The 12288-nt window shown below is 35.9% G+C and overlaps 1 protein-coding gene across 2 annotated transcripts in view; it reads right to left on the reverse strand.

The window, feature by feature from the left end:
* The window catches only part of LOC147079627 (uncharacterized), a 29985-nt gene that overhangs the window by 13967 nt on the left and 3730 nt on the right, over positions 1–12288 (reverse strand). The window contains exons 3-5 of one of the 2 annotated variants that reach the window (XM_085942610.1): positions 7986–8237; positions 3103–3354; positions 1211–1459 (exon numbers count right to left, since the gene is read on the reverse strand). In XM_085942610.1, coding sequence (XP_085798736.1) covers positions 1211–1459; positions 3103–3354; positions 7986–8214 — 730 coding nt within the window. In that variant the 5' untranslated portion in view covers positions 8215–8237. Of the gene's footprint in view, positions 1–998; positions 1460–3102; positions 3355–7985; positions 8238–12288 lie in introns of those variants that run through there. The other variant, XM_085942602.1, reaches the window with a different exon arrangement.

A 12288-nucleotide genomic window follows, 5' to 3' on the forward strand; every position in this document is an offset into this window, starting at 1 on the left:
TTCTCATGCCACTAATAACGTGGAACAACACTGCAGGATTACATTAATCATATATTGGACATAGCTTATACTTAAGGTATCAATATATTAGTGTAGTCACCTACATGAACCTGAAAATTTATTGGATGATTGAACAGTATTTATATTGAGGTAGTCTATTTTCTAAAATTTCTATGATTGCTTGTCTCAACATTTTCAATGATTGCCTGTCTAGATTGCATCTTTTCTAGTAATCATTTCCGTATTTATGACAAAACTTAATTTATTGTTGGTGGATTAGTTTCATTTTGAAATTTGGCAACATTGAGCCATCCATCACAATGTTAAAAAACATCATTTATATTATATTGTATTTGTAGGTTAGAGTATCTAAATTTGGCAATGTTCTATTTGATAATCTATAAACAGTATTTTTCCTCATCATTATTATGGACATCACAAATAATATTGTCTTGACAAAATATCGCCTATCGAGTGATTAAAGACTGGTGCTCATATCTTTTCATACGAACCAGTTACATGTTTGAATCCCGTTACACACATAAAAAGATATGTGGTAGTGTGAAAATTGGTTCTAACTCATTGTTTGATTATAATGTCACTTTTACTCCATTAATCCTGTATATCGCAATTAATGAAATTCGTCGTTGAAACTAGAAAATTGTGTAACTCCGTTTTAATCGAAAATTGACTTTGAATGCCATCTAGTGGCCGTTGATAATATCTATCCATCTTGCAAATTTTGTAATTTCAGAAAAATTGTAACATTGTTAAATCATGGATGATTTAACTCCAAACCATATATTTGTATAGGAAACCATAATGTTTTTTATCTCTCCTGTAAAGTAGTGTTTTTGGAGTTACACAATTTTCTAGTTTCAATGACGATATGTCTTATTTTTCTATCCGGCTGACATAACCCTTAGTCATAACAATGAAATTTAGGGAACCCTGCCATATACAATTACAATAAATTTAAAGCAAAAAATTATTTTCAATTACATCCTGCAGTGAGTTCTCATGCTACTAATAACGTGGAACAACACTGCAGGATTACATTAGTCATATATGTATATGTATTGGACATAGCCTATACTTAAGGCATCAATATATATTATTGTAGTTTACCTACATGAACCGGAAACTTTATCTGATGATTGAACAGTATTTCCATTGAGAGGTAGTCCATTTTCAGAAATGTCATACATACCTTTGACATCTGTTATGGTAGATGAGTGATCTGCATTTGTATTGACTACACTCCTGTCCGTTATCGACATAATATTACTTGTAGTTCCACTCGGACATGATTTATCGACATCTACATGTTGTGTAGATCTTTTGGGTACTTGGGCACCAACTTCACTTGTTTCTGCAACATTCGTTTTGAACCGCTTAGCTTTCAAGTCTGATAAGGTTTCCTCACTGGAGCGCATGACATTCTGTAGGCTGCTAGGTACTGAAATATTAAAATTTTGATTTTCATCAATATCGTTTACGGTCATACGAGTGCCTACCAAATTTCCGGTTCTGTGTGTGTTAATGGGTCATAAAATGTCAGGATTTTTTTTATTCATCATCATCAGCCGGGGTCAATCCACTGCTGGATGAAGGCCTCCCCAAGCTTTCTCCAACTCTCTCGGTCCTGTGTTGTTCGCTGCCACGTATTTCCGCCGAATTTTACCAGTTCGTCAATCCAGCGGATTTTAGGGCGACCCTGTGGCCGTTTCGTACCCCTTGGGTACCATTGGATGACGGCATTTGTCTAGCGGCCGTCCTTTCGGCGAGCAATGTGCCCCGCCCATCTCTATTTCAGCTGTTTGGCAACGTCTATTACATCGCGTACTCTTGTCTGCTTCCTAACCCATTCGTTTCTCTTACGGTCCTTTCGCGTGATGCCCAACATGCACCTCTCCATGCCTCGCTGTGTGACTCTTAGCCTTTGGACATCTCTCGTGTTGAGGGTCCACGTCTCGCAGCCATAGGTGAGCACGGGTAGCACACATTGGTTGAACACCCTACGCTTAAGACATAATGGTAGGTCACTCTTGAAGATACTATTCAGACGTCCGAAAGCACTCCATCCCAGCTTTGTTCTTCGAGCAATTTCATCGTGCATGCTTCCGTCTATGGACACCTGCTGTCCGAGATAGACGTAGCTGCTGACTTGCTCGAGTTGGGTGCCAGAAATACAGATAATCGCAGGGTCCGAAAACAGCAAAACGCAGTTCCTCATCACTTTTGTCTTTGAGACATTTATCTTTAGACCGACTGTTTGACTGACATCCGCGAGTTCTTGCATTCTACCTTGGAGATCTTTCGGTTCTTGTGACAGTATAACAATATCATCTGCAAAGCGCAGGTGACTGAGGTGCTCTCCATTAATTGGAACACCTTTTTCCACCCAATCAAGTTTCCTAAATAAGTCCTCAAGAGTAGCGGTGAATAGTTTAGGTGAAATGGTATCACCTTGCCGGACATCTTTGTTAATGGGGAATTTACACGACCGTTTGTGGAGTTTCACGCATGCTGTGGCATCACTGTATATACTGTTCAATATGTTTATGTAGCATCTGGAAATTCCTTGGTTGTTTCTTAAAATATGTAATTTATGACAATCATCGGTGTTCTTAATAACGAGGTTGTACGGTATTGTCTAATGGTATTATCTATTTTACAATTGGTGCTTCATTTTATTCAATCATGACTGCTTTATTTATATTAAACTTTCCTTTCATAGATGAAACTAATCTACAACGTCATATTTTTCGTAAAAGCAATAATGCTTTCGAATTCAAAAGTTTCATTAGTAAATGCATATCAGACGCAGATGAATGAAAATCTAATTAATATATATATATTTTTTTAATAACTCAATTCATATGATTGTGCTGGAAACGGTTTATGCATAATACGTGGTATACTATCACAATAAGCATTTACTTTAATTTATTTAGGTACCTACCTTCCGCTATAGTAATCATGTACCTACTTCTCAAGAGACTTCTTATATTATATTGTAATGATTATATTTATTCAATAACATTATTTCGGCATTCGGATTATCCGGCCATAATGTAATTTCAGAAATGTCATACATACCCTCGCCACCTGTTGTGGTAAATGTGTGATCTGCATTTGTATCGACTACACTCATGTTAGCGCGACATATTCGCATTCTTCGGTATCCACCCGGACATGGTTTATCGACATCTGCATGATGTGTAGAAGATCTTTTGGGTACACGGGCATCAACTTCACTTGTTTCTGCAACATTCGTTTTCAGCCGCTTAGCTTTCAAGTCTGATGAGGTTTGCTCAGTGGAGCACATTTCTCTCTGCACGCTGCTAGGTACTGAAATATTCAAATACATATAAATATGTTTGTATATGGGGAATATGTTGAATAATAATTAAGTAATAAATGAATAATTTATTGGAAGTTATGGAATGAACTTGAATAATTCATATTATATGTATCTGAAATTACATTAATGTACATGTAATACGTATCATTGAACATATATGTATCTGAACAAACAATAATTTCTATAAATATTGTTTTGTTATAACCCATCCACCCCATGTTTTTGAATACGGTTATAAGCCAGATGGCATGCAAAACGTATGATTTGGCTTCATCCAAATTTTGTATATAAGCATCTGGCCGAACTCGGACACCGAATGCCCCTCTGCCATAAGTTGAACAAACCGATTACATTTGACAAATTGCACTGACAGCCCGCTTCTGTTGTTAATTATTATCATACTTGTTTTCTTCCATGTTTCATTATGACTGAGTGAATTATTTTGATTACAGTAAGTAAAACCGGACCGAAAATCGAAAAAAATTCGATTTATGAATTATAAATAAAATGTATGGGGGAAAAATATTAAAATTTTGATTTTTATCAATATCGTTTACGGTCATGCGAGTGCCTACCAAATTTCCGGTTCCGTGTGTGTTAATGGGTCATAAAATGTCAGGATTTTTCTATTACTTTCTTAAAATATGTAATTTATGATGTTTTACGAAAAGTCTGTCACAATTTTCAATGACTGGCTCATGAAATAGTGTATTTTATTACGATTTATTGAATATTTTTATATGCCAGGACTCTGAATTAATTTCGAATTACGAAATTCGAATTAAAGGTATGGTTTTATACAAAAATAATGTTCAAGGGACTTTTCGTGAAAATTTCGAATTACGGCGAATTTCGAATCATCTGTGTTCTTATTAACCTTTTCGTCGCGCCAATGGTCGCCCCAATGTATATCATTTGTCGGCGGCGTGATTTTTACGAATCATAAATCATATCATAACTCGTTAAAAACTGTCATTAAAAATCCGAGAAGCAGTAGAACCGATAAATATACATTCCTAATAATTTTACGACATCTAAAAATAAACAAATACGACTTAAATGAGGCGATAGAGCTTGAACAAACACGTCCCATAGTAAAAAAAACCATGCATAGGTACATACCAGGCGGCCACTGTCGTACTTCAAGTGGCATGGACACTTCGAGTGCTTAAAGTCAGACAACGTTATCTACAAAAAAGTGTTTTTTTTTTTTTTGAGATAACGTTATTTTACATTTATGGCTACATGATAGTCAAACAACATTATGTCAATCTTTTCTAATTTCTTATTAAATCGTCAGTAAAGTTTAACGCTAACTACATAAGTTACCCTTGTTTTCATATTTTCTTAAAACTATCCCTATAAATTTTAACATCATCATAAGCAAGATAAATGTACAATACACAATAAATTATAAAATATTAACATTAGGTTTTAAATAAACATTTCCCTTGTTGAGTTACAAGAATCTAAAATAACGATTTTTGGCTCTCCTGTAAAGTTGCACTTTTGTAGATAGTGTTGTTTGACACTAAGCCCTCGACTTGCGCCGATGACAAGTTTATTAGGGCATGATACGTGGGAACCCCACTTCAAACACAGAACACATTAATATTTTACAGAGCACATAAAAAATATTACGAAATCACTTTATTTATTATTGAGGGGTTATTTCAAAACACTTAACATAAAATTTTATCGGACAAGAATTTAAAATTTAATAGTTTCATGGTAATCGTAAAAACAGGGCTGAGGGCACAAAGCTACATCACATTCTCGACACATAATATTTGTCATTTTTCTTTTTGTATTTTTAATGGTAGATTGGGAACATACCCGACACCGCCTAAATGCTTTGACTTTTTTCTCAGTTGGGGGAACTTGACGTGGCAAATGTTTTAAAAGTTCGGTTTTTAACATTCTTTTTGGATTATTACTGGAAGAAGGTATATTTAATGATGTTGAAGGTTTTGAGGCACTACCATATTTTTCTATTAATTGACGAATTACTTTTATCTGAAAATCGGCCAAAGAAGTTTTTTTACCGGTTATGACTGTGTAAATAATACTAGCATTTAATAAAAATAAATCAATGATGTGGAAACCAACTTTTTTGTACCACTTAATTGTTTTTCGCATGCACGACAGACTACTCAACATCATGTCAACTTTATCGACAGAGCCCATGTTTTTGTTGTAATCAACAACGCACTTCGGTTTTATAATGGGTAGTCCTGTGGCTCTATTGGTTTTATGTGTGGGCACCATTGAGTCGTCGTGCATGGTAGTTATCATGTGTACCTCCCTTTTGTCATGCCATTTCAACACAAGCAAAGGGTGTCGGTTTAAAGATTTTATTTCACCCTTTTTTAATTTTTAAATTTTCGGCATTTGCTTCCGATTGCTGCGAACTGTCCCGCACGCATTTGTTTTTTGTTTAAACAAATGTTCAAATAATTCTGGGCTGCTGTACCAATTGTTGCAAAAAAGTTTATGGCCTTTGCCAAAATAGTCCCTCATCAATGTGGTCACAACAGCCCCAGACACACCCAACTTCTCACTATCGGTAATTTCCGTTCCGTCGCCACAATAAATTATAAAATCTAAAATATATCCAGTTTCAACATCACAAATCACAAATAAATTAATCCCAAACCTATGTCTTTTTGAAGGTATAAACTGCTTAAATATAAGTCGTCCTTTAAATACTATAATACTTTCATCTATACAGAGGTTTTCATTCGGCAACATCGAGTCTTTGAACAAATTTCTGCAGTGGTCGAGAAGTGTTCTAATTTTGTAAAGTCTATCAGCGGCAGGGGTTTCACTGTCAGAGTAGTGAAGCATTTGCAAAATTAGCTCATAACGATCTCTGACCATCGTTTGGCTAAAAATTTTTGCATTTAACAAAGGGTCGGTACTCCAGTGTTCCTCTATTGTAAGACGGCGGTTTCTCGTCATCAATAGGGTAACAGCGTAAAATATGTAAAATTCGCTTATGGAAGTATCATACCAGTTATGAATTCGGGCGTTAGGTGTGTGGACTTGTGTGTTGGTCAGATGATCATGATAGCCGTTGGTAAAGTTCACTATTTTACCCATTATATCTTCATTTAAAAAGTGTGTGAAAAACTCCATTTCACTTGAATTCTCATTCAAGCCTACACTTGGATTAACACCAGTGTTAAAACTGTCAAAGTCATACACAATTGGCACAAATGGTCCCGCGGTCCACGGTTGACGTGGAGCCTCTGGTGCTTCATGTCCAGAGGTGGAAGTGGAAGCCTCTGGTGCTTCATCATGTCCAGAGGTGGAAGTGGAAGCCTCTCCCACATTATGGTCAACATCAGAAGGGTCGTCAATATTGTGTGGTTCTGCCAGCCCTGTTTCTCCTTCATCATCAGTTTCCATTTCATAATCGGAATCCAAGTATTCAATGGATTCTTGGGCTTCCTCATCGGATACACTATCACGCGCAGACATTTTGATCGCAATGTACAAAAATTAACTTTAAATATTTCACTACACAATGTACCTACACGAACTTATTGTCACTATTACAAATGTATATAAAAATATATATGAAGAATCTGTGAACTCGAAATTATATTATTGAAATTTAAAATACTACTTAATCACATTTTACACTAATTTCAATGGGTAAAATGCATGAAATCTCCAATATTATGATTAAAATAATTACACTTAATCACAGAATCGCGTATTCAAAGTAATTTTATAAAAGCCGAAACTGAATGGTATCGATAACCGTACGAAACCAGACACACACTGTTGAAATAGTATCACCGCACTATTCCAAACAAAGCCGGAGCCGGAAATGATATCACGCGCCTGCGCATATTACGCAACCAACTAGCGGAGATATTTGAATCGACAAAACTGATTATTTGTATTTTGAAGGAAGTCGATATGGGTCGAGTCTTTGCTATATTACGAACTATTTCATAATGTTTGGATGACAGAAATCAACAGATGTCAGTAGAATAATAATGAAGCAAGTTCGTAAAACAAATTTCGTCTCTGTTGCTTACCAAATAACGAAAACACAACAGTAGAAACTTACTGTCACCTCTAGGCGACGCTCGCGGCTCACGTATACGGCGATCACCGGCATCGCTACATGACGCGCGCGAGGAATAGGTTAACGAGGTTCTACGGTATTGTCTATTTTACAATTGGTGCTTCATTTTATTCAATCATGACTGCTTTATTTATATTAAACTTTCCTTTCATAGATGAAACTAATCTACAACGTCATATTTTTCGTAAAAGCAATAATGCTTTCGAATTCAAAAGTTTCATTAGTAAATGCATATCAGACGCAGATGAATGAAAATCTAATTAATATATATATATTTTTTTAATAACTCAATTCATATGATTGTGCTGGAAACGGTTTATGCATAATACGTGGTATACTATCACAATAAGCATTTACTTTAATTTATTTAGGTACCTACCTTCCGCTATAGTAATCATGTACCTACTTCTCAAGAGACTTCTTATATTATATTGTAATGATTATATTTATTCAATAACATTATTTCGGCATTCGGATTATCCGGCCATAATGTAATTTCAGAAATGTCATACATACCCTCGCCACCTGTTGTGGTAAATGTGTGATCTGCATTTGTATCGACTACACTCATGTTAGCGCGACATATTCGCATTCTTCGGTATCCACCCGGACATGGTTTATCGACATCTGCATGATGTGTAGAAGATCTTTTGGGTACACGGGCATCAACTTCACTTGTTTCTGCAACATTCGTTTTCAGCCGCTTAGCTTTCAAGTCTGATGAGGTTTGCTCAGTGGAGCACATTTCTCTCTGCACGCTGCTAGGTACTGAAATATTCAAATACATATAAATATGTTTGTATATGGGGAATATGTTGAATAATAATTAAGTAATAAATGAATAATTTATTGGAAGTTATGGAATGAACTTGAATAATTCATATTATATGTATCTGAAATTACATTAATGTACATGTAATACGTATCATTGAACATATATGTATCTGAACAAACAATAATTTCTATAAATATTGTTTTGTTATAACCCATCCACCCCATGTTTTTGAATACGGTTATAAGCCAGATGGCATGCAAAACGTATGATTTGGCTTCATCCAAATTTTGTATATAAGCATCTGGCCGAACTCGGACACCGAATGCCCCTCTGCCATAAGTTGAACAAACCGATTACATTTGACAAATTGCACTGACAGCCCGCTTCTGTTGTTAATTATTATCATACTTGTTTTCTTCCATGTTTCATTATGACTGAGTGAATTATTTTGATTACAGTAAGTAAAACCGGACCGAAAATCGAAAAAAATTCGATTTATGAATTATAAATAAAATGGTTTCAGTGACAAAACAGAACACGACAAATCAGAACATGACAAAACAGAACACGACAAACCAGAACACGACAAAACAGAACAGTGACAAAACAGAACAACGATAAATATAACTATGACCTTTCAGGAAAAATATAAATTTAATATTGAAATTGTCCTATCTCTATTATGTTGATAGATTTTTAATACGCCATAATACATCAAATTATATACCTAATTTCTGCATTACTAATCGCTAGAAAGCCTCAAATAAACTTATTTTTCGCAGGAGACAAAAACCCATTTTATCTACAAAAAAATCTTTTTTTTTTGTTTCCCTTGTAAAATTTGCGCAATTCAATGCAAATAAGTGTTACGATTGCGCAATTTGTTACAGGAGACAAAAAAACATTTTTTTTGTGATTTTTGATTTCGTCCGGCACCCCGATTATTATTAGATAGTGCCACAGAACAGATAATAAATAGAATACCGATAGGCAATATTCTATACGCCGCATGATGAAGCAGGCTTTTGAATGTGTGAGTGTCCTACGAAAATAAAGCACGCATTATGCAAGTGCAATAGTGTGTGTAATACACCAACATTAAATGAGCGTAAATGCATAAACCGAGAGCAGTTTTTAGTATTCGACGTAAAACGTATTCTTAACACGTGTGTAAGTTTAACCCGGATTCTTCCTTACTCGAGTCGGTTACCTCCTATCGCCTTACCCGTTGTGTATTTCAGTTCCCATTATTTCTGAGTTCCCTGGCTAGTGCTCATACAGGTCGCCTTGATGTTATAAAGAAAAAATATAAGACACGTAGTAATAGAGTGGCTATAGTTGCGCATGATTATCGAAATCAAACAGATAAATTGAGGTATTTACGCCAAATGGCCAACATGCAGTGATTACATTATACAATTCTATATACTCTATACCTGGGGTTCCCAACCCCGTGCCCGCGGGCACCATGGCACCCGCGATATTACCTAAGAAAGGACAAGGGGTGAGGATATTTATAATACATTCAGAACATACGCCAAGTCAATAAATATGCCTTTGCACAAGCTGTCTGCGATAATCACCGATGGGGCACCAGCAATGGTAGGTAAAAACAAAGGATTTATTGCCCTCTGCAAGAAGGATGAATCATTTTCAAACTTTTTGTCCTACCACTGTATTATCCAGCAGGAAGCTGTGTTGTAAAATATTGCCATTTGAACACGTTATGAAAATAGTTACAAAAATAATCAATTCTATTCGAGCAGCTCCTTTGCAACACCGACTTTTCAAGGCCCTGTTAGAAGATACTGAAGATAAAAAACATGATCTTATTCTGCATACTGAAGTACGTTGGCTCAGTAAAGGAAAGGCTCTTACAAGATTTGTGAGTTTAATTGACGAAATAAAAACCTTTATAAACGACAAAAAGGAAAATTATGATGAACTAGCTGACTCTCGCTGTCTGATTGATTTGGGATTTCTCACAGACATCATGGAAAAATTGAATTCTTTAAATTTCGAGTTGCAGGGAAAAGACAAAAACATAGCTGAAATGATAAGTCATTTAAAGCTAAATTGGATTTGTTGATATCACATCTGCAGATCAATTATCTCGTGCATTTCCCACATATGAATAAAATGCTAGGTAACAATGAATTAAACGGGTCATTATTTATTAAGCATCTTCAAGTGTTAAAAAAACAATTTGAAGAGAGATTTTTGCAGTTTACAGATATCGAGCCAATTGTTTCCTTCTGTATCAATCCTTTTACTTGCCAAATAAATGTAATGGAAATGGCCGTATGTATTGCAGATTTTGTTCAAGGTAAGACAGAAGAACTAGAGTTAGAAATTTTGGAGCTTAAGAATGATATTTTGCTTAAATCCTTAATATCAGAGGACTTTTGGAATACAGTGGACACAGAAAAGTTCCCATTTTTGAAAAAAGCGGCATATAAAATTGAATCATTTTTCGGTTCGAAATATTTATGCGAATCATTGTTTTCAAACATGAACTTAATAAAATCAAGATATAGATCTCGACTCACCGATGAGCATCTTTATGATTGTTTGCTAACAGAATTATCGTCATACTCTCCTAATTATGAGGCACTGGCCAATAATATGCAATGCCAAAGATCACATTGACATATTGATATTCTATTTTTTTATAAAATGTTTTCTTTGTATTTGTGTTTTTTGTTTACTTTGTTTAAGTTTTGTAAATACATTTCTCTGTGTGTATGCAATTTGAATAATAGTTTTATTATTTTGAAACATTTTTGTTTATTATTTATTAATAAATTATGAATATGTTATGTTATGTCCAAAACCTTCATATGAAAACAAAAACTTCTAGAACCCGGCCCTCATTCTCCGGAGGCCAACCTGATACTGATCACGGCAGCGATCAGCGAAGGAAGGCAGAGGGTGCTAACAATCCCCGGAGACCCGGAAAAGGCTGCCAACAGATGACCATTGCTACATATAACGCAAGAACATTGTCCAGCGATGCCAAACTTGTAGAGTTTCAAGAAGAGCTCCGGAATATCCACTGGGATGTTGTCGGACTCAGCGAAGTAAGGCGTAAAGGTGAGAGTATTATTACTTTACAAAGCGGACATGTGCTGTACTCCAAAGGAACCGATGAAGGGCGCACGAGCGGTGTTGGATTTGTTGTCAACAAAGCCTGGAGGGACCGCATAGTCGAGTTCAACTGCATTTCTGACAGGGTCGCAAGCGTGATACTTAAAATCAATGCTAGGTACCGGATTCAGATTTTGCAAGTATATGCTCCGACACAGAGCTATCCTGATGAAAAAGTGGAAGAGTTTTACGAGGAAATAACATCATTGAAAAATAAAAGTAAATGCCACTTCAACATCATAATGGGAGATTTCAATGCACGTATTGGATCATACCAAAGAGATGACGTAGCGGTCGGACATTTCGGACATGGCTCAAGGGATGGTAGAGGGGACATGCTTGTGGAGTTTGCTGAAACCAACAATCTTCACATCATGAATTCCTTTTTTCAACATAAACCTACACGTAAATGGACGTGGAGAAGCCCGACAGGAAGGACCAGCGAAATCGATTACATCCTCACTGACAGAAAATATACATTTTTAAACTGTAAGGTGATCAATCAGTTTAACACCGGCAGTGATCACCGGATGGTGAGATGTAAGATAAGATTGAACGTCAAATCAGAAAGATCCAAACTGCAGAAGAAGTCAAATGCTCGCGTATACCTGCAGAACAATACTGAATTCCAAAATGAACTCAAAAATGCACTATCGGCTTTCTTAGATGAGAACGAAACCGTTTCCCTATCCAACGTGGAGGATATAACGAATATTATTCTACAATGTGCAGAAAAAACAGACGTAAAAAGCTCAGAAGTTACACCTTCCACCAAGCTTTCGAAGGCAACATTGAATCTTATGGAGCAGAGAAGGAAAACCAAGAGCGATAGACAGGCACAAAACGATATGGAGTTTTCATCACTTTGCAAAACCCTCCGAAGGAAGATTAGAGAAG

The sequence above is a fragment of the Rhyacophila brunnea genome, unplaced genomic scaffold (assembly GCF_057557595.1).
Source record: "Rhyacophila brunnea isolate RB1 unplaced genomic scaffold, BYU_Rbru_1.0 scaffold_1, whole genome shotgun sequence".
Taxonomy (NCBI): Eukaryota; Metazoa; Arthropoda; class Insecta; order Trichoptera; family Rhyacophilidae; genus Rhyacophila; species Rhyacophila brunnea.